Here is a 22,498-nt window from a genome sequence, read left to right as displayed (position 1 = left end):
TATCAACCTGCACCAAACCGGCCGGGTGATTCAAGGGTCCCACAAGCCCGTGGGTGATGCCCAAGAAAGCTGAAGTCAGATATTACAGTTTAAAATACAAAGAGTCAACTGTCTTTGATCTGCTCGATCACTTTGGTCACTTTGCTTTCGACTGGTATTCCACCGATGTAAATTACGCTACACGATGAATAAATCTAGCAACGCTGGGTCTTGAATTCAAAGAAACAAATTTGATGACTTTCTATGGAAAGAAATAAAACAGGAAACTCACTCTTATCTAACCTACTGTGAGAGCTTTCTAGGCTGTCCCTTAGGTGTAATCGTGTACTCGACCGCGCCAACTGCTTGCCTTGTACGTCTTGCCGGACCATCGTAAGGCGGCGGGGGAGTCTTTGGAGATCGGCGCCGTTTCTTTGGTCCTTCTTCGTACTCACCATCTTCATCGCTCTCCCCCCTGCGGCGTTTGCTCCCCCTGGTTGATGGTGAAGAGACAGGGTTGATATCCTCAATATCGAACTGCAAGTAGACGCCCGCTGCTTGTGGAATATCGACCGTGATTCGAGAAATTCGACGAGTTCCTCGCTCATATGCCCCGAGAAGTAGATATCCCACCATTAAGCCACACCTTGTTCCAAGAAGAGCTTCATATTCTGCAGTACCGTAAGCAAAAGTTTTGGGTACACCAGCAAGCAAAGCCGGTATCCCTGGGAAAAGAATATATCTGATGAAGTCCAGCGTATGGTCGTTTATAATGTCGGATACAACGACATGATTGAGGGTGGAGATAGGGTGTACCCTCTCATAGCAGGCCTGAACAATTTGCGAAGCGTGGGGGCCTGTGTCTCTAAACGTTAGCGCAAGGAAAGCAATACCGGGTGCAACATGCGACTCCCAAGTGTTGTGATTGCCCGTGGCCGTACCACCCGGCGTATATGCATCATGGTCGTAATTGTGCACCGTCCAGGGACCTGGTTCAACCCCCTCTTGACCATTCACTGCACACATGGAGTTGATGATCTCGCCGATCTCAAAATGCCTCTCGTTAATCGGGATCCAGTCAGCCAATTGGGCATATGTCAGAGTGCTAGGTTGAATAGGGCATTCAGCCTCTGACGGGTTGTCGATCCACTTCTGTAACTTCCTACCACGTTCTTGGAAGTCGCCGTAATAAGGGGGAGGGTCAAGTGATTCCATTGTTGGCGATATTGTGATCGATGAGATGGGCTCCGGAGTGTGTTTTTGATAGCTTCCGTGTTTGAATATACAAGTTGTAGATAGAATCCTGAGGACTTGGAATGCTGTACCTACATGAAAAATACCAATGGTTTATATAATTTCTCCATCGCAGTGTTGGCTCTCATGGTACCACCTAAGAGACCAAAGGAACTTGAAAGGTGAGAATAGACAAAGGTCTTCATGTAATGTGGAACAATACTTGCATTATCGTCTTGAAGAACTTCGAGGATTGGCTTTGTTCTCGTGGTTGTACTCGCCTGGTTAACAAAGAACACCCACGAGTTCGCTAATTATACATGTGAGCTAAAATAAACCCTCTTTGAACGAGAGGCCTTGGTATTATCAGGATCCAGTGTAGACAAAGACTGCATAAATTCAAGAATAAAAGCCAAGATAATTCATATTCGCGGTCTTTACTACGAAGCCTAATCTATGTGGACAAATATAGACACCAAATGTTGAGAAAGGAAGTGGCTGTGCCTGGATTACTGTGGATCATACTAGCAAATTGCGACAAGGCTTTATGTTCCCTAGGGTATTTGCTTTATGCTTACAACAAACTACAATAAGAATTTTCCAAACGAAACTCAGGAAAGACTCTTTCAAGTTAGATTTCTTTTTTTCATACGTTAAGGGTTCTATCGGGGACAGGACGCGAGTCTAATTCAGCAACAGGTCTTGATTCAGCCGCCTCCACAATATGATTGGACGAGTCCACTTCCACAATGGGCTTTGAATCAACCTCCATTGTTGGTATCCCACTGTCCGCCTCAACGGCACCAGAACTGGGCCATTTTACTTCGTTGATCAACTCTCGGTCGACCAAACCCCGATGGATCATCCCCCACCTCAGGCAGCATATGAGAATAGAAGGGTACCAGCAAGCGCACATGATGACCTGAACGATACGGATGGCATTGACACCGGTGTTTGACATCGTGTACTGCAGTACGACGTAGGACACAATATCAAAACATGTCCAGGTAAACCAATTAACGCAGAAGAACACGCATGCGACCGCGTATAATAGTGAAGGTACCTTGAAATATTAGCGAGAATGATGAAATGCGTATGCCATTTCTCTTACCATCACGTCTGCTCTCAATTTCACAGTTTTGATGACCAAGACGATCGACCACGCCAGAATTTCCCAGGAAACGAGCCATCGGATTATCATTGAGGCTGTATCTGTTATTTTCCAGACCATTGACCAGAATTCGAAATTCGATGCGTAGACCACGGTCATCACGTAGAGGACCCATTCGACTATGCCTGCGACCGCAATTATACCCACCAATCCCCAATGGAATAGTTTGGTTTTTGGATACCCATTCTTTGTGCCTGTGGTAACCTCAACGAGGCCGTGAAGCAGGGCATAGAATACGTAGAATAGAACGGTTATGCCGAGGTCGTAGAAGAATTCTGATGGCAATAACAAGTACCCAAATGCCAAAGAAACAGCCCAGAAACATTCAGCCCTAAGATTTTCTACAGTCAGTGCTAGTTATGAGGTATTATTCTGATTTAATCTAACAACTCACAGAGCCCATGCCACCAGGGACCCGATCAATGTCTTTGTTGGCAAAACATCAAGGTTGAACCGTCGTTGTCGATGGAGCACCCAAGTCGCAACCGTGAGACCAAGAAGCAAAAAGAAGAGTAATCCATCAAGGGCAATGCTAGCATAAGTAATTGTGCCTCTGATTTTCCAGTTGAGAGTCATTATTATATGAGAAACCCAGGGAAAGGGGGCGGGCTACATGCGAGTGGGCATCCCTTCAGCCTTATGTGTCCATTTTGCGTGGACAGACTTGAGGCTGAGGGGAAAGGTCGCTAGCAAGCGAGTGAAAGCAATGCTTCCAATTGGCCATGGAAGCAATTGATCGACATGAAACATACTTTAGGACGATGCGGGCCGCCTTGGGCGCTTGGCAGGCTTTTCAAAGGTCCCGTCAGCCCCTTGTTGCTCCTCCCGACGTTGAGAACAGGAAATTGAAGCACCAGAGAGAACCCGCCCAAAACCTGTTACCTCAAGAATCAGCAGAAATTGGATGTTCAGCTTCTTGTAAATTTCGTTACGATAGCAGTACTCAAATAGTGATATGTTACAACCAGGAAATCACATTGTTTTGGGACCGTGTTTCGGTATCCACACATTTAGCGGAGCTAGCCTTGGCCTGCGTCAAGATGGGCTGAGCACAGCGCGTAAGGCTGTCAATGCTTCCTACCAGGTCACAAATGTGAGCACTGCCCATCACGTTTGGACCAAGACACCCGAGATGAAGAGCATAAATGGATGTGAGTCGTTTTGTGGGCAAAATCACCCGTAAATATATCCAAGAGTTCATCCCTTGCGAGTCTGATTGAGGAAGAATATATATATATCACTGCCGTTGCATAGGTTCGTTCACTGTACATCAAGTCAAACTTAGTTGTCAAGCCTGATATTTCATTCTATACCTATTGCCCAGATAGCTGGTACTAGCCAATTCTAACCAGTGCCAGAGCATAGCTTTATGACATATGAGGCCGTTTGGCTTGATAGGATAGCGGGTTCCGGCGTAGTTCGCAACAATTCCTCTCAACTCACAAGTAGTCTTCTTCACAAAAGTCATCAAAAATCCAATAATCTTCAATCATTCTTCTCTCCTCGTCTGTTTCAGCCGCATCGAGAGCGTCTGCTTTCAACTTTCTCTCGCTCGCCTTTGCCTGGTAATATCGTGCGATAGGGACCCAACCTTCATGCCCAACTCCAATCGCATCCTGACAAGCCTGTACTGTAGTTGTTCGCATGCTTCAGATTGTGCGCCGGCTAGTTGAATACATTCAGTAGATTCATTATCTGAAAACTGAATTGGGCAGGCGTCTTTCGAGTCGCGGCTAAACTCTCTCCATTCTCTTGTTAGAGTAACCAAATCAGCTTTCAGGGTTACATTATCACCCTCCCAAGGGTCAGTGGTATGTTGAAAAAGCCGCCGCCGTAGTGTACTGTACTCGTACGTCAAGGCATTATAATGCTCAATATTCATGTATGCCGTCATCTTGACATAGAAATAGTGAAGCTGGCGTCTGCGGAAGAGTTCAGCTTGCTGGAACTGTTGCATTTCTTCCAGTTGATCGAAATTGCTTGGTAGACGGGGAATTTGTAGTGATTCGGAAACTTCGTCGCCATAGTTCTGGAGACTTTTTGGAATACCGTATTGTAGAAATAATGGAAGCACGGTACTGTGTTGCTAATCAATGACACTTTTGATCTCTAGCTCGTCAGAAATGAATATGTTGTTGGGCTGAAGATCAGGATGTCGTAATGCTGGGCGATGAAGAGCCGGGCAGTCATGCGGTGTAAGGCGAGGCGTAATTTGGAGATATCTCTTGAGGTTCATGATATGGTCTAGGTGTGATTGCGCCTGATAATTGTATACCTCCCTGGACAGACGTTGAAACGGCCGGAGAGCCCGTCCAAATCTTTTGAGATATGTAATCTCTTTTGTTGTACTAGCAGTAAGGACTGCTAACGAATCTTGGTCTATTCATGATTGATTGTTAGCGTCTTCCGACATTCATATTGCTAATCGAAACACTCACATGGTCCACGCTCAACAGACAAGCCCAGTCGTTTCCCGTGCCATAAAGCAAGCGAAGTATCAGGCCCAATCCAGAAAGAACGGGATAAGCCTAAATTTGGAACAAAAATTCGGCGCTCATTTTTGGTAAGTCATCGCAGTAATACAAACTTCTACTTGCTGGAAATCGTAAGCTGAACAGACGAGATTCAAGCTGCACGAGGTTTGAAACTACAGTTCTTCTCTCCTGTCCAGATAAGGCATACCAGACATCACCCAGATTTTTGCCTTGCGCAGGTTCCATGAATATGTATTCCGTACCCGCAGGATTATCCGCAATGGGGGATTAGCCAAAAACTTTTGGAACCGGGATACCATGAGATCGCAGAAAGTCCAGACTTGCAACCTCACTTGCGACTACTAGGAACTTTGGTTCGGTAACCGGGTATGGAATGCGCGCAAACAATTGAAATCTGTCTCGCATGGTGATCAAGAAAGTTCGATTGAAACCTCCTTCAGCAAGCTTCTCGAAGCTGACGATGTCGTCTTCCTTTTGATGAACTGCCAAGGCAGCCAGGCGCTTGAGTTCGGGAACATTGAAAGCACGTCTTCTCTCAAGATGTCTCAACGCATCGTTATAGCTAATCGCACATTAGTTAATTATGTCAATTTGGTCCATGTGTTAGACTGTAATGTACATCCACCGCCCAGATGTGTACTCAAACAAGTCACAACGTTTAGGCTCCTTCTGGATCGTAGAAAATGAGTGTGCGAGAATCCAGCTTATCTTCGTAGATTTAGTGGTGTATGCGTGGAGAGAGCCACTTATTGGTAGCCCATGTAAGCACTTAGCCATGGTCGGGCTAAGGAGGCAGAGCTTTAGAAGTGTTATTGCTCTCGTGTGGTCAGTCGGGTCGCGTCTAGGGGGATGTTGATGCCTTGGTGCCTTATGTAATCCATGACCAAGAAGTTCTATTTTGAGCGTAAGTATAGTGAACTACTGTACACGCTCATTATATAGTCATAATTTGCAGGCAGAGAGAATCGGTTGGTTAATACTGGCGGGATTGCCGATCTGGACGTAGACGCTTAACATCTTGTCTAAATATGCACTATGTTGTCACTCCATATGCCTTTGTCGCCTTATTTATCCCTCATGGATCCAGGTGAAAACTCAAGACCGAAGGTGCGTTCAAAAAGGGGGGCGTCGACCAGCCATGAGATCCGCCATCATTCTCTGATACGCCGGCTTCCTATCGAATGGAATGTCGTCCGGCTCAGCCAGGCGCCTAAGATTATACTCCCCACCTTCCCCAGCCGCTTCAAGGGCCAGATATCCAGGTGCATAGAATTCAATATCCTGTTCGAACTGTTCACGGTCGCAGTATATCGTATGCGGAGCAGGTGGGCCGGCCGGTTCAGCCACTGATACTAGGATATCTACGATAGGTCGATCTATTTCCATTCTGTTTCCACCATTGCGTTAGTATATGATAGAATCGTACAGTGAGATAAGAAGGAGAAAGTGTAAGGCGAAACGAACGGCTGGTTCTGATGTCCTTGACCACCCGGTCTCTCACGAATCTCTTGCACCCCCGCTCTCCCATGTAAAAAGAGATCATTTGCGAAATGATACATATGGAAAGGGCGCAAGGGAACCGAGTCCTTGACAGTCCCATCACTGTTGAATTCGACGACCGCGAAACGACCGGTTTTCAAACCCTCCTCATCGACTATCATAAGATATCGTTCATGAGGACGATAGAGTACTGTTCCAATGCGAGTCATCAGGATAGATGGAAAGTGGGCATTCTCAAGACAATACCAGGGAAGAAAGTCTTTAACTGAACAGGTACTTGTTGTTTCAGGATTCAGAACCGCCGCTGTGGGGATGACGTTGTCGAAAGGGAGACAATGGCCCGATTCAAGATCGTAACGATAAAAGAGAATTGCGAGCTTGACCCATCGCGCCCGATTCATGGGATGCATCTCATCGATCGGTGCTACACAAATGACATGCCTCGTTTCACAAGCCTGCTGAGTATCGGACACATGTTTCAACGCCTCAGGGGGGTACTCAAGCCCATTGCTGAAGGCGCGGTCTTGGAAGGACTATCACGGCATCAATTGCGGTTCCATGAATGACTAATAATAATGGGATTGGCCTCACATCACGAAATTCTTGCGCCTCGGAGGCCCATTTTAGAACTAGGGCTCGGCGCTGTCGTAGTTCGTACTCCTTATCATCGTTGCTGATATTGGCCCGGTCGCGTGGAACCCAGCTTTCTTGGACGAAAAGTAGCCAGCCTTTGACTTCTTCCTGAAGTTCCTCTTGGGATAGATCTGTCTTGGGATGAGGCTGAATCTTGTGGGGAATGCCCCCGGGCCAGTGGAATGTTGACATAAGAATGTCCGACTGTAGGTTTTTCGATTGGATTGAGGGAAAAGCAGGTTGAAGAAAATCGCAATGATGAGGTTATATATATGGGACCTCGGGACCACCTTAGCGGTGGCTTGTTCGGGTTTATATAACCCGTAAAGTGTCGGGAGCCAGTCCGCAGTTGTATGTGAGCGCGCAAGCTAAATACGAAAGTCATTGCAACTAACGAACAGTACAATATTTCATTATCTGGTGATTCCTGTGGATATTCTCATATTCTAATAAACATAGCATTCGTTGACCGAGAAGTGGTGCTATGGAGACCTCGGATTATCATGTTTAGGTGTTCTCAATGAGTGCCATATATTTAAGGCACCAGTGAGAGTCGTGGATCGGGCGGTCAGTCGGGCGGTGAGATGTATGCTTATTCATCACTTATCGGGCCCGCGATAAGATTCTGGCAGATCACAAAAATTTTGCGATTCTTCCTCTGGTCGCCATCTCAACACACAGGTCCAACACGTTTGGCCCGCTGGATCTGCGAGTTTAGATATCGACCACCTTTGTGCTTTGGTCCAAAGTTCTCTCGCGACAGCTCGACCGGCCTTTCACTCTCGTGCTTAGCCATGGAGAGTCCTGCGCATGCGACATCCTCGGTCGAGGATGTCAGTTCTAACGCCTCCGCCGCGGAAATTTCCACCACCACCACCAAACTAGCCCAAACATTCAAAGAACTGGGCGTGATCGATTCACTATGTGAAGCGTGCGACTCCCTCGGTTACAAAACCCCGACACCCATCCAAGCGTCTTGTATTCCCGTCGCTTTAGAAGGAAGAGATATTATTGGCCTGGCAGAAACTGGAAGTGGAAAGACTGCTGCATTCACCATTCCCCTACTTCAAGGACTCATGGAAAGTCCCCAGCCATACCATTCGCTTATCATTGCGCCCACTCGTGAACTTGCCCAGCAGATCGCCCAGACCGTTGAAGCCCTGGGGGCTTTCATCTCCGTACGATGCACATTGTTGATTGGTGGAATGGACATGGTTCCCCAGGCCATCTCTTTGGGGAAGAAGCCTCACGTCATTGTCGCAACCCCAGGACGTCTCCTTGATCATCTCGAAAATACCAAAGGATTCTCTCTGAGGAACCTGAAATATCTCGTGCTTGACGAGGCCGATCGACTGCTTGACCTGGACTTTGGCCCCATTTTGGACAAGCTTCTCCGGCTTCTCCCAAGTCGCAAAACCTATCTTTTCTCAGCCACCATCTCCAGCAAAGTCGAGTCTCTTCAACGGGCGTCATTATCAAACCCGGCCAAAATCTCAGTCTCATCCAAGAACCAGACCGCCACAAACCTCCTACAGTCCTTTTTGTTTATCCCGCATAAGTTGAAAGATATCTATCTTGTTCACTTGTTGAATGAGCGCACTGGTCAAATGGGTATCCTTTTCACTCGTACGATCATGGAAACCCAGCGTTTGGCCCTCCTGCTGCGAAGCCTGGGCTTCCCTGCCATCCCAATCCATGGACAACTCTCTCAGAGCGCCCGTCTCGGATCTTTGAACAAATTCCGCTCCAAGTCTCGCACCCTTCTCATTGCCACCGATGTCGCGGCTCGTGGATTGGATATCCCGGCTGTCGATTTCGTTGTCAATTGCGATCTTCCCCAAGACAGCAAGACGTACATTCACCGCGTGGGTCGAACTGCGCGTGCTGGAAAGAGTGGAAGGGCTTTCTCTATCGTCACCCAATACGATGTGGAGATCTGGTTGCGGATCGAAAACGCTCTTGGAAAGAAAGTGGACGAATACAAACCGGAGAAGGATGAGGTGATGGTATTCGCAAACCGAGTGCATGAGGCTCAAAGGATAGCTATCGCTACACTGAAAGAACAGACTCAGGATGGCAGGGGCGCCAGGGGTGGCGGCCGACACAAGAAGCGCGGCAGAGATGAAATGGACCAGGAGGAGGCTTAATTTTCTAATGACTAGTCACTTATTGGGAATGTATATCTAGCTTATGAATTCAGCTCACTGGGAGCATGCCGGCTCCCTCCCAAAAAGATACCGAGCCGCCATCACAGTGGTCTTTTGGACACCAAATTCGAAATTTCTTAAAGAGAAATATAGTAATTTTCTGGGCTCTATGATCGCTCACATGGATATCTCGGTTGAATATGGGTATTATAACCGTTGTTCTCGCAAACACAAATTCTTGCGACATGAGTAGACTACCAGACAACCGAGACTCCCATTTTGGTAATAGGACATTGACACCGGGAGACTGGATATATGTAGTTGTTTGGTCCAGAAAGCTCTATTTCTGTCAGCATCTCAGTGGTATGTGGCCTGCTCAGCTCTGCTTTGAGCTACGCGGAATGGGAACTGAGTGACGAGACATCTCCCCAAAGCTGGCGCTAATAGTACATCGTTTTAATGTGACGCAGATAGGTAAAGTTGTCGAGCATTTAATTGAACAAAATCAATGACTTGGTTCTGCTGGATTGGTCTCTGTTGTGACAAATATCGAATCATTTCCTCTTCAACTTCTTTTGGATACTGGCATAGTGCCACTCGACCTACTATCGCTTCATCAAGCAGCCCGCTTTGCGACTTCTGGTTATAGAAATCTGTCTTTGCTTTAGAGCAGGGCCACGTAGCTAATTTGGATGATGTTACTCTTCAACCAATTTTCACTAACCAATTGAATTAGAGAAACCATTTTGGCGATCACGTCCTTGATGAGATATATCGACAGGGTCGAAATGCGGGGGTATTGAGACTGTCTCGTAAGATATGCCGTTTGTTTTCTATCCAAGTATGTTCTAGATAGGAAAAGCCTGGTTTGTGGGTGGGGCAGACCGACTTGGTCGCCAGAGTCCTCTATGTTATCATACAGTTGGGTTACACAAATGGCAACCATACATTATGATCAGATTATCTAGCTCCATTTAAGAGACTTGAGACTGACTTCTGAGTCATGCTGCTTGAACTCATCCGTGAACCGGAGCCTGGAAATGCAAATCAATCCTGATATCAGGAAGCACCCAGACAGGAAATAAGTACGAACTCTCCGATTAGAGTTTTACGATCTCACTTAGACGAGACACCGAAGAGAGAATTCCTGGGTTTGCCCCGCCCATGTGGGACCACACAGAGCGAGGCCTGTGTCTTCGGCATCTAGGAGATGAAGCGCATGGCGATCTAGGTACTACAGTACCATAACGGTTGATCACCCGTGCAGCAACAGTTCTGGGTCTCCTGCCCCATTTTGACGCACGCATAACTTGGGCCATGGAACCTTTTTGACTTTCACCGATGATCAGCCATGATCTGCGTGATGTGTGCGTGCATGAACCTGCGGGGGTATGTAGGACAGAGCACATGTACGGCAGCCCTAGCGGTGGACATGCAGATCTGATAAGAAAAGGAAAGCCATTGGGCCAGTACTGTTTTTTGGTTGAAGCGTTGAGGATGTATAACCTGCTTTTACCGAGATATCGCTTTCTCCACGTTGGGACGGGTCGGCTCTTGATCTGTGGCACCCCCGCAGTACCCTTACGCAAGTGTAGAAATTTCTTATCACTTTAGCGGGCAAAATACGTGTAAACAGCTATTGAATTACTGGGATACAGTATCCTGAGGGTAGTTCGGATATCAGTAGCTATACGAGGAACGGAAATAGCTATGAAAAACTGCAATTTGTATTATAGCTATCTTTTGCATCGTAAAGTATCATATATCGTTTCCTGTCATACCTCATAGGTTCACAAGGACGCGAGCGAGCTCTGTCAAGACATCATCATTCTATCAATAACTCATTTGCTTTGCCCACCAGGGTCAAATTATCATTTTCCTCCTTCATGTCAGCGACACATAAAATACTTCTGCACTGCAGAACCCGAGATGTAGACGATTCACTGAATCGAAACCAAACATAGATCAAGAATCGAAGATAGGTCCATAGGCGGGGATGCCGTGAGATTCAAACTCGTAGACAATCCTGCGGGTAATGGGTGGGTTGCTGATAACGAAAACTGCCTCCGCTTTGAATTCCTGGACTTGTTGGTGGATAATCGGAAGCATATCAATACGACCATCCTTAGAAGTGTCCAAAATGATTGGGTCTGGGCCCATTTGGTGGACCAGGTCAATGACTCCCTGGCCGTACGTTCTGAGCGGGTTCCGAGTTTGCCAGACGACTTTGATCATTGGCCGGTGTTCATCGCCCAAGAATCCAAGGCAGGGCCCGATTCCAGATCCAGTGGTCACGACGATGATACGATTGAACAGACGCAGACCGTAACCAACGCCGCGCATCAGGGCACCACGTTTCCAGACGTGGGTAGGCGGACTGTTAATTGTGTCCGATGTCCAGTCTCCGGCCTTGGAAACCACAATTGACCAACTCTCTTGGTTGCGCTTATGTCCCTTCTTATAGGCCGCAGGTGGCTTCGCGGGAGTTCTCTCTTCGGATGGAATCCTTCTGATATTCTCAAGAGACTCAGAAGGGTCTGGGAAGCCAGCAAAACTATGCCAGTCTCGAAGAGGATGCTTGGACACCTGGATACCCTTGGCAAAGCTAATTGGCGTGTGACTAAAGTGTAGCCGAATAGCATGCGGAGAAAGAGGGTCTGTCTGCACCGGAATCTTCCTTAGGAGGAGCCAGGGATGAGCAATTGCAAGCACAGCTCCGATCAAGAGCCAGAATGCGGGGAGCGTGATCAGAGCGTATCCAAGGGACTTCTCCTCTGCCTTACCCATGTCGTTGGCAAAGAGCATCACCAAGACAATGAACATGGCAAGGATAAGCCACGATGTGAACCGATGGGTGAGCTCGAAGTAGTCATGCATCTTCCTGCGGAAGACTGGATATGCCACCACAATCATGACCATAAGTAGGACAAGGATCACGTACGAAACCGCGATCGCAGCCGTCGAGAATGTGCGGTCTGTCAAAGAACTGATTGGGGTTGACGTCCAGTACATATTTGATGCAACACCGACGAATCCCGCATACCAAATCAAAGAAGCAGTACCACAACCACTGTGCACACCACCATAATGGGCGGCCTTGGCGGCCATGCGGCGCAACCAAAGTGGTGCTGACCTAGGAAGCGAGCACACCACTCTGTAGATACCATTCACCACCATTGGATGGCGAGCTAAACCACAGGCTACCAAGTTCACGGCCGTTGCATTCACCAGAGCCAAAATCTGGCGATCAGCAACCATCACGTAGATGAAGCACGCCAAGTTTACCAGGAATACCACTGTAAAGAGGCGTCGGTACATGGTAAACACCGCATATCTCAAATACGCGAATCGCTTCAGCGGGAGCTCGGATTTGGTTTGAGCCTCCAAGTCATCTAGTGTAATGGAGATATGCCGGTTGTGTGTTGGCTTCTTGGGAATTTCTGGCTTGACCACTTTCTCCGAGTCCGACGAACTGGCGCCATTGCTATCCTCGGAGCCGGATTGATGACAAACGGCCTGCTCTGGGGCTGTGGGCAAGTATGCCTCACTCTTCTCACGGTCCGACATATCGGAGGGCGTATGAGGGAAGAGGAGCAAAGGGAAAACGGACAGTGAAAAGTGAAAACGCGGCCCGACAAGCCTTTATTATGGGAGATCAGAGGAGGCCCTGCGCAAGCTACGACACGAATGAACACCAAAGGTTGAAATGCAATTGCAAGCAAAGACTTTCCCTGCAAGCCAATGCATTATTCGCGCGAGCCCACCGTTCCCGTCTTGCACCACGAGCGGGGCCACTTGGATCCATGGCCGAGACAGGTTTACAGCTATACAGCTTTACAGGCATGGATATGCATTAGCTAGTTACCGATATGCCTTCCCAGTAGCCCAAGGCCGTCGTGCCACCCACAAGTCGCCCTCCTCGCTGATCGCAGCACATCCATGCCGGGACTTTTGACCAGTATCTAGGCCATGGATCCACTATTGATTATTGTTACAACGGAACTTCCCCCTAGTGCAAGAGACTGACTAGGATTGAGGCGAAATCCGGAGTCTACTTGTCCGTCATCTCGGAGGCCCGATAGACCCCGAGAACATGCATGAAACTTCACACAATTAGAATTTTTCGAATTCGCTGGCAGTCCGAACAACTTCCACGAGGTGGGGTTGCCTGAAGAAGCTTGGATTTTGTTCATCATTTTTGCTCTATGGTGGGTGGGCACCTTGGCTTGGGGAGATCGACAATTCATAAGGGGGATTTGCGTTTCCAGCGCCGCGATCGTGGGTACATTATCGATGGGGGTCCAGGTCTTGTCGAATGTCGTGACTCGGAAAGGATATTGGGGCGATTAAACCGAGCTAATTTAGTGTCGGGGGGCGGGCGAACAGGTTCTCACCCCCCACTTCTATCACCAATTGTTCTTTGCCCGCTGGATAATTAGCGCTCCTGCCTCGACGATGGCAGGTGGAGTGGCTCCAGAAGGATTGCACGTACATAGTGGCCCCCGGGGCTGCGCGGGGTGGTTTCTTTGGTCGGTACTCTGTAGTCATTTCCTCTAGCACGGACGGGGGCTCCGTACGGAGAACGGAGTTGGGATAGTCAAAATAATGTTTGAATAAATGCGGAAATAACCCTCCTGCATGTGAATTGCTTTAACCAACTAGGGGACGGGCGCCGACCGAGACCCGCTTGTCTGCAGAAGCGCCATCGTGGAGGTCTGTGATCGGCGTCTATGCCTATGAATGTTTGGTATTTACGTATCTTATGAATTGCTCGAACATTGAGATACAGTGTATCGTATGTAATAAAACAGCGAAGATAGCCCCTGATTATTTAAACCCAAATTCGTGAATTCATGCGACAACTTTGAGACTAGAGCAAGACAGTACAAAACCGTTGGGATGCGAGAGCGCGATAACACCCAAAAATTCACTCAACGCCAAAAGGAAGGGAGAAACCAATCCCCACCAATTACAATCTGTCTCATACTCACACTGTTTGCGTACTCGTTATCACCGAGTCCACGATGGGACTCTTAGCTCGACACCGAGACGAAGGAACTGGCTGAGGCAATTTTCCTGGCTAGAGTCTTAGTCGGTTGTGAGCCAAGGAATTCAAATGAGGACAGTTCTGCGCCCAAATCGCGCGAGACCCAGTTTTGAACGTCAGTTGCTTTAAGTGAATCCACTGAAAGAATAGTTAGTATGATAGATATGACTTGACGTAATAGGAAGGGGAAAGGTTTGTAGTATAGAACGTACCACCTAAGGCTGACAAGGGTAAATCAGCGTCAATAGAGTCGGCAGTTGTAGCCATGGCCGTCGCCAAGTATTCACTGAGAGCGTCAAGGACAATTTGAGTTGCCGTTTCAACAGAATCGGCTTCCTTGAGAAGAGTAGCGGTAGAAGCGGCAGACGAGGAACTTTCTTCAGTGGCTAGTGAGATACGGTGGTCAAACTTGCGGTCGAGTAGCCACGCGGTGGGTGCATTCTTGCGTGACAGAGAGTCCGTCATACCAGCAATGATCTGGTGCGGAAGGGAGAGCTTGCTGTTAATGATAACCCGGAGCAGAGTCTGGAGCTCGTGGGTCAAAATCTCTGTGCCTCTAAAACTATTATATCGACGAAGGCGTTCCTCTTGATCTTTCATGATATCACTGACTCCGCTAGCATCTGGGACAAGACCGGCGTTGATGGAAATTCCGGCAAGGCCATGGTTACGGCGCCACTCCATCAGGGCGTCCATGAATCCATTACCAGCGCAGTAGTTAGCCTGGCCCATGTTACCCATGACACTTGAGACAGAAGAGAGCGTCACAAAAAAGTCAAGCCCATCTGGCTCTGAGAACAGCCCGTGCAATTTCAACGTTCCCTGAACCTTGGGATCGGTTGATTGTGACCACTCCTCGAAGGTCATGTTCTCAAACATGGCATCCTGTCAGAATTAGAATTAAGTTAGCGCATCCCTTGTAAAAATGTCTTTTTTGGGGGTCAATTACTTTCAGAACGGTCGTGCATTGAATGACACCGGCAACATTCCAGTCTCGGTTCGTGATTTCCGATGAGAGATTAGACATATCTTCCGATTTGGATATGTCACAGCGAACAACATCTGCACGGCATCCACGATCCCGGAGCATATCAAGGGTGATCTCCTGCTCCTTTTGAGCAACTCCTGATCGCCCAAGGAAAACCAAATGACGCGCCCCAGACTCTACCAAGGTCTCGGCTAATGCGAGGCCGAGAGTGCCCAGGCCACCAGCCAATATGTAAGTCTTTTCAGATGGCAATGCTGTAAATTCCGGGAGTGGAAGAATAATTGGAACTTGACCGGGAGCTTGGAGGTCAATAATGACTCGGCCGTTGGTCTCCTTGCAGAGTTGGAAGGCCTGCTGGATATCGGACGCCGGGAATATTGGATAAGCTTCCACGCGATGCAGCAGTTGCTGCTCCTTCATCAAGCTCATCACCTTACGAACGGACGCGTGGAGGCTGCCGGGCTTCTCAGAGAAGGTTCTCCGCAGCTGCGGGGAGGAGAAGGTGCAGCCGCTGTCAATGAAGCTTTCCGGAAGAGCACTGAGCTTCATCTCATTGGACAGGTTGATGTATTGTCCTCCTCCAACCAGGCACTTGGCAGCAACTCGACCGGAATACCCGCTAAGGAACGAGATAGTAGCCTCAACTCCACAACCCTTGGTCAGCCTAGACACGCTTGCCTCTAGTCCGCTGTGAATGCCAAGAATCCTATCCTTCAAGCCTGGGTAGCGAGAGGCCAGAATGTCTGTAGTGTTTTGACAGTCAGTCGCAACAATGACCAGCATGTCCATGCTGAGGGCAAAGTCAATCAAGGCTCGAAGAGTCTGGCTGATTGAGCCAACCAAGAGAACCGAGGCTCCAGCACCCAGACGGCCAACCTCAGTCAGAATTTGGTGGGCGTTCAAATATGCAAGAGGAGCCGAAATAGCTTGAGTTGGATCCGCAAGAGCGGGCATATTGATCGTGTCACCTTCGGGAACACGCAAGGTTGTTGAAAGTCCCGATTCCGCGGAGGTTAAGGTCAACACTTTATCGCCAACAGCCAAGTCACGTACGCCTGATCCGACTTGGTTGACTCTTCCAACAATCTCAAACATTGGAAGAGCTGACTCGGGCGTCTTTCCGGAATCCCCATTGGTATCAAAGACAGTGGCCATCTCTACCTTTAGCTCAACGTGGTTTGCCTGAAGCTCCTTGAAGCCCTGCTTCTCCTCCCAGTATGCTTCCTTGCCGTCCTGAAGCTTCAGATCAAGGGGCCTTGGATCAAGCTTGAGCTCGGCTAGAACAGGTTTGGGCCCCTTCAACAGGGTATGCATTGCCTCGTCCACTGCCGCGGTCTGAAGAACTCGGGGGACCAACAGTCGGCTCTTTGTCAGCCGGTATTCAAGATCAGCGCGTCGCGAGCTTTCCTGCATAGTCAATTGCATAACCTGCAAAATGCCACAGGCCAGACCAAATTTGTCATGCAGATCATCAACATCCACGAGCAATTGAGGGATTGTAGTGTTAAAGTGCTCATTGCGGAGGGTTCGCAGAAGGCCGGCTGTCGCACCGTGAGCAGCGTTCTCGACGTTTCCTTGAGCCCAGAAAGGCGAGACCCAAAGCACATACTGGGCCCGAATCAACCGCTGAAGTTGCTGAAGATCCTTCGCTGTCCAGTCGGTAATCCAGGGTCCGGACAGGTCCAACAATGATATAACTGTCTTGCCTTCATGCTCAGATACCTGATCCAAACCAATAGGAACTACGCGAACATTGTGGGTAGCAAAAACCTTCTCGAGATGGGCAAAGACCGACGAGGAGTTTGACTTGTCTTCAGTGCTCAGAACATAAATTTCTGAATCCGTGGTCCACGAGGCTGGGTTCTTGCGTGCCACAATAAAGGTACGGTCCGAAGTAAGGCTGTGGATTTCGAGACCTTCAAATGCACCAATGGCTTGTGCTGCTAGATCGACGGTCGAGTCGGAGACTTTCATTGCGACAAAGCCTCCACGATCGAGTGTTTCACTCAGGAAAGACAGAAGTGACTGCGAGGTTTTGCCATTCCAAAGATCGAGCTCATCGATGACGATAATGTCGTACGCTTTCTCCGAGAGGGGAGCAGATGGAAGATCCCCGATTGTGGTAATCGGGACAATTTGAGATCCCAAAACATCAGTCATGGCTTGTTTGTCCTTTGTCAGACCGCACAAAACCGTTGTCACCTTGCTCAGACAAGGGCGCTTTCCACTGCTCGGCCCATACTTTGCGAGGCTCTGAATACAATCATTTGAGGTGTCTGAAGTAGCGATCAACGCATTTCCATCACCGTTGGTATGGCAGAGACGCTCGACCCAATCATTCAGCCGCAGCTCACTGACTTCGACGGCACTGCTCTTGGTTCCATCAGGACATAGTCGACTAGTGATGATCGGTGACTCCAAATGTTCATCCCAGACAATAGTCGAGAACCGACTCTGGGAACCCGTGTCTTCTTGCTTTTGCGAATTCGGGTTGAAGGGAAGGCGGCCAAGATGGACACCTTCGAAGGTAATCCATGGCTGTGACAACGAAGGATCAGAAGCAATGCACTGAGATTGGGATTTGCCGTCCCGCCACTGCGTCTCTGTGTGGACGATAAATTCTTCGCCCGTTTGAGGCTGGAAGCAATCCGAGATGTAAGCATGATCCACACCAATTGGAATATTGGCGCTGGTGCTAGAGAGAGCCTCTGAGCATGACAGCAGTGCGGATTGGAAAAGGCAATCGAGCGTAGTCGGGTGAATGAAACTGGGCGTCTCCCGCTCATAGGGCATTCCTTGCTTAGTGTCGGTCACAACTCCCGACAACCAAATACGAGGTTCTGACTCGCAGAAGAAAAGTTCCGTGGTGGTCTTGAAGCATGGGCCCACGCTGAGTCCTCCAGTTTGAGACAACCATTGGTATGCCTGTTCAAGGTCTCCCTTTTGAGCAATTGACTGCGTATCCTTGATACGTGCCAGGGTTGCAGCCCAGTTTGCAGCATGCTCATTGTCCTCAGGGTTCTCGAACCGGGGGCTGAATGCACCTTTTGCGTGTTGGATCCAGCCACCACCCGATGGGAGCGAGAAAATTCCAAATTCGTACCAGCTTGCCATGCCTGGGTGGGGTGAGACTTGGAGGAGAGTTTCCAAACCACGCTCCTCGTTAGGAATAACCACTCCTCGCATGAAGTGCAAATCTTGGAACTCGATTCCCTTGACATTGCCTTGGCCATGGGCCAACTGACGTGCCGCCTCGATAGCCATCACCATCATACCAGCGGCTGGGAAGACAATTGTTCCGGCAACGACATGATCAGACATCCATGGATTCTCTGAAAGTCGCAGGAAGTTTCTCCACCGAGGCTCGAGGGCATTTTGGTAGTCCAAAGGAGCTCCAAGAATATCGTGACGTGGGTGCTTGCGCTGTCTCAACTGAGCTGTCTCCAAGGGCTCATGCCAGAATGAATTCTGATGGTTCCAGGGATAGGAAGGCAAATCAATAACCATATTGGGTGCCGTAGGATCCACACAGTTATTCACCGCAGCAAGATCAATGGCATGTCCTGTGCTCCACAGAGATCCTGCAACATCCAGTGATGTTCGCAGAGCGTTTTGGTTCCGTGCTACCAAAGTATAATATGGGAGTGCCATCATGCTGGGATTGACCTTTTGCAGGATTTGCGAGACGGGGCCTTTCAACACCGAGTGGGGACCAATTTCAACCAGAGTCGTCCATTTCACGGGAACCGGGCGTCGTCGAGTCTTGCTAGATTCGCTCAAGCTTGCAAGCTCAGTAACGGCGGCAGTGAATTCAACCGGACTGACCATGTTGCGAACCCAGTATGGTCCGCCCACATCAGCGGAATGAACTCGTTCCTTCGTCACGGAAGATAGCATAGGAATCGTCCCTTTGTACCTGTCTTCAGGCTTGATGCATGCAATTGCCTTGCTCACGACTTCGACCAACTCTTCCATGTGTGGGGAATGGTAGGCAGTATCGATCCGTAGCTTGCGGGCAAAATGTCCGTCTTGCTGGAGCTTCTTCTCAAGTTGATCGATCAAGTCCACATTACCCGACAGAGTTGTGCTGGATGGACTGTTCACGCATGCAACAACCACTGAGCGAGGAGGTAGCTCGTCCAGGTATTTCTGTGCATCCTCTGAGGATATACCAGTGGCCAGCATTCCTCCCCTTTTGTCACTCTCGGAGATCTGCTGAGAGTAGAAGCCGCGGACCCATGACACTCGCAGGGCATCAGCTTGAGAGAGATACCCGGCAGCATATGCAGCGGCTGTTTGGGGGCAGTTGGTTAGTGATTTTTATCTTATATTCTTGAACAGGATTAATTGAGGAGATCTTACCGATTTCACCGCTAGAATGACCGGCGACCGCATTTGGCATTATGGACCAGCTTGCCAATAGATCGACAAGGGCAATCTGCAGCGCGCAGGTTATAGGTTGACTGCGATCAGGTCGGTTGATCTGACTGCCCTTTGCACTTGCCCGAAGCTCTTGGATCATATTGAAAGGGCACCCCAGGGATGCAAGAATCTCTTGAGATCGGGCCATGCTTTCCTTAAAAGTCGGGATTCTGAGAAGCTCCTTGCCCATACCGGCCCATTGACCACCCTGGCCCGTGAAAATAAACGCTAGTTTTGTTTGGGCTTTGCGACTTGCCCGAGAAAACTTGGGCAGTCCCTTTTCCAGGTTACTACGCAGCTGGTCCAGGGAGTTAGCGACTGCAAAGCTGCGGAAACCTAGGTGTGACCGGCGTGCAAGCATTGTGTGTGAAAGGTCTTTCAATGAGATGTCGCGCTCTAGGGCTTGTTGGCGTTTGATGTATTCACTCCAACTTTGACCGAGTCGCTCAATTCCAGGTTGATCGAACGTCGAGAACACCACCACATGGGGAGGTGCTTCTTCCTCTTCCTCGTAGAGCTTGAAGGCGTTCTTTGTGCTCTCGACAATTATGTGAGCGTTTGATCCACCAAACCCAAACGAGTTGATACTCGCTCTCTGTGGAAGATGCTCCGGCCAGGGTATCGTTTCGTTGCTGAGGCGGATTCTCCAATCATCAAGTCGAATCTTTGGGTTAATGCTCTGAAAGCCGGCATTTGGTACCAGCATACCTTTCTCTAGACAGAGAACTACCTTGATCAAACTGGCCACCCCCGCGGCTCCTTCAGTGTGGCCAAGATTTGTTTTCACGGAGCCTACATATATTGGCTCATCGGTCGGTGTTCGGGCTTGGCCCAAAGTCAGACCAACCGCTGACAATTCTGTGGGGTCCTAAAACGCATACAATTGAGTAAATTTATCAATTGCAGGTATTGCTTGCAGGATTCGACTTACTCCAACCGGGGTGCCTGTTCCATGGGCTTCGAAGTATGCTGTGTCTCTCATAGAAAGCCCATGCCGCTCATAAGTTGATCGAATCAAATTGGCTTGCGATGTTGGGCTTGGCAATGTTATTCCAGGAGTTCTTCCATCCTGGTTGATTCCAGTGCCACGAATGATGGCACGAATGTGGTCTCCATCGGCCAGGGCAGCAGAAACTGGTTTCAGCAGCACAGCACCGATGCCTTCACCGCGCCCGTAGCCATTAGCGGACTCATCAAATGAATGGCTCAAACCATCTGGACTCATCATGTGCATGTAAGAGAGTCTCTGTGTGAAGTTTGGGTGCAAGATCAGACTGGCACCAGTCACCAAGGCCTACAAAACTCATTAGTTTGGATTCCAGGGCGATTGTAGTAAAGGTCCTGGGTGCTCACCATCCCACATTCGCCAGAACGTAAAGCTTGAGCTGCCAGGTGAACCGCAGTCAGACTGGAAGAGCACGCCGTGTCCATCATAATACTGGGGCCTTGAAGATCGAAAAACCATGACAAGCGATTTGCCAACATTGTCCTGCCATTTCCCGTAGCAGCGTTGTGAGGCATATCATAAATATCTCTCGTTGATAGTAACTCATAATCATTAGTCATTGACCCGGAGTATACCGCTGTATTAGACCCTGGTAGTGTGTCGATTGGGATTCCACCTGTGATAGCCAGTTAAGATGGGCCTGTGTCTTCATCCCAGGCGAAGTGAAGATGCCAAACCTACCATTTTCAAAGGTTTCGTAGGCAACCTCAAGCAATAATCTCTGTGCTGGGTCCATTCCCGCAGCCTCCTTGGCAGTAATTGAGAAAAAAGGAGCATCGAAACATGCCGGGTCCTCTTTCAGAAAGAATCCGCTATCATGGTTTATCTGATTTCCTGTCAGTTCTCAAGTATGTTCCGCGTGAATACTAGTCAAGCTTAATAGAGTTTTATCGTACCGCGCCCTTACGGTCATGGCTTGGGTGGTGCCACGCTGAGGATTCATATCGGCTTGGAGGTATCTTTCCGTGTCCAGTACGCCCATCGCATAGCATCTGCCAGAAATCGTCCACAGAGCTAGCCCCTCCAGAGAAGCGACATCCGATTCCGATGACCGCGATTGCGTCCAACACTGGGTCGGAAGCACTCACGGTTGGTCGGCCGGGCATCGTGTGTATATAGAAATGTGCAGACAAATTGTTGCTGTGATGATCGCGGAAGTGGGAGGAGGCTGTGGGGTGTTATTATAACTAGCAGGTGTTGAGCTTTCTAAGCTCGGCGAGTGGCAATCACTCTAGTGGTGGGTCATGAATTTTAGAAAGCTCGTGCCATGAGGGGTGGTGACCTCGCATGGGTGACTTGCATATTTTACTCACTATCCAATTAGTGGTAATAACCAATAATCCTTGATAAATCGCTACTCTGGAAGTCCGACCCCGGGCACCCCCCTCCACCCTATGTGTACGCCTACAGGCGCTTGTCCGGATCATGAGTCTCCATACTCACCGTACAAAGTACGCTTTGGTGTGTTCAGGTAACATCGATTTTGCCCCGAACGATAATCACGCCGGCAGATGTGGGTCAACGCATATTTGTGGTGTCAAGCCTCTTTCCTTACGGAGCAACTCTACCATAACAAGGATGTCTCCCGGTCTACTACAGTAGTCAGTGGCTAGGGATCTTGATAATCCGTTGTACCTCCAACGCGGACCCATGCATGCACTCTGAAGCGTAGAAGTTCTCCACGGCATACATGATCGACCGTACATGGATGGCCGGCTAAGCGAGGGAATCATACATCTCACAAGCATACACCTCGAGTTCCGGTGGGGACCTTGATCAACGAACTGGATCGTCCATATGCCATGTTGTACGGTGGAGGCCAAAGTGGAAGGAGACCAAGGAGTTGCTTCAATACATGTATTACATGATGTTTATTA

At 48.9% G+C, this 22,498-nt stretch overlaps 7 protein-coding genes across 7 annotated transcripts; 1 reads left to right on the top strand and 6 right to left on the bottom strand.

Annotated features, from left to right (window-relative positions):
* Positions 1 to 282: 282 nt before the first annotated feature.
* Positions 283 to 1,194, bottom strand: N7496_000193 (uncharacterized protein; the record flags this gene model as incomplete). The annotated part of the gene is made up of 1 exon (XM_056693124.1): positions 283 to 1,194. One exon carries the CDS (start codon positions 1,192 to 1,194, stop codon positions 283 to 285), a length of 912 nt encoding a protein of 303 aa, XP_056559853.1.
* A 664-nt stretch (positions 1,195 to 1,858) lies between these two features.
* Positions 1,859 to 2,959, bottom strand: N7496_000192 (uncharacterized protein; the record flags this gene model as incomplete). The annotated part of the gene is made up of 3 exons (XM_056693123.1): positions 1,859 to 2,275; positions 2,324 to 2,714; positions 2,778 to 2,959. 3 exons carry the CDS (start codon positions 2,957 to 2,959, stop codon positions 1,859 to 1,861), a joined length of 990 nt encoding a protein of 329 aa, XP_056559852.1.
* A 961-nt stretch (positions 2,960 to 3,920) lies between these two features.
* On the bottom strand, positions 3,921 to 5,103 carry N7496_000191 (uncharacterized protein; the record flags this gene model as incomplete). Its single annotated transcript, XM_056693122.1, is given in 4 exon segments — positions 3,921 to 4,469; positions 4,482 to 4,762; positions 4,822 to 4,911; positions 4,971 to 5,103. The coding sequence occupies 4 exon segments, from the start codon at positions 5,101 to 5,103 to the stop codon at positions 3,921 to 3,923; spliced, it is 1,053 nt and encodes a 350-aa protein (XP_056559851.1).
* Positions 5,104 to 5,145: 42 nt separating this feature from the next.
* Positions 5,146 to 5,655, bottom strand: N7496_000190 (uncharacterized protein; the record flags this gene model as incomplete). The annotated part of the gene is made up of 2 exons (XM_056693121.1): positions 5,146 to 5,440; positions 5,498 to 5,655. The coding sequence occupies 2 exons, from the start codon at positions 5,653 to 5,655 to the stop codon at positions 5,146 to 5,148; spliced, it is 453 nt and encodes a 150-aa protein (XP_056559850.1).
* A 2,150-nt stretch (positions 5,656 to 7,805) lies between these two features.
* Positions 7,806 to 9,158, top strand: rrp3 (RNA-dependent ATPase RRP3; the record flags this gene model as incomplete). Its single annotated transcript, XM_056693120.1, has 1 exon — positions 7,806 to 9,158. The coding sequence occupies one exon, from the start codon at positions 7,806 to 7,808 to the stop codon at positions 9,156 to 9,158; it is 1,353 nt and encodes a 450-aa protein (XP_056559849.1).
* Positions 9,159 to 11,123: 1,965 nt separating this feature from the next.
* Positions 11,124 to 12,725, bottom strand: N7496_000188 (uncharacterized protein; the record flags this gene model as incomplete). Its single annotated transcript, XM_056693119.1, has 1 exon — positions 11,124 to 12,725. The coding sequence occupies one exon, from the start codon at positions 12,723 to 12,725 to the stop codon at positions 11,124 to 11,126; it is 1,602 nt and encodes a 533-aa protein (XP_056559848.1).
* Positions 12,726 to 14,191: 1,466 nt separating this feature from the next.
* Positions 14,192 to 21,727, bottom strand: N7496_000187 (type I polyketide synthase; the record flags this gene model as incomplete). The annotated part of the gene is made up of 8 exons (XM_056693118.1): positions 14,192 to 14,343; positions 14,418 to 15,090; positions 15,155 to 19,485; positions 19,556 to 20,483; positions 20,547 to 20,909; positions 20,969 to 21,237; positions 21,303 to 21,447; positions 21,518 to 21,727. 8 exons carry the CDS (start codon positions 21,725 to 21,727, stop codon positions 14,192 to 14,194), a joined length of 7,071 nt encoding a protein of 2,356 aa, XP_056559847.1.
* Positions 21,728 to 22,498: the final 771 nt, after the last annotated feature.

This window comes from Penicillium cataractarum, assembly GCF_028827025.1.
Source record: "Penicillium cataractarum strain IBT 29864 chromosome Unknown utg000001l, whole genome shotgun sequence".
NCBI lineage: Eukaryota > Fungi > Ascomycota > Eurotiomycetes > Eurotiales > Aspergillaceae > Penicillium > Penicillium cataractarum.
Note: the sequence above shows the minus strand (reverse complement) of the source record. Positions and strands in the feature narration are given on the sequence as shown.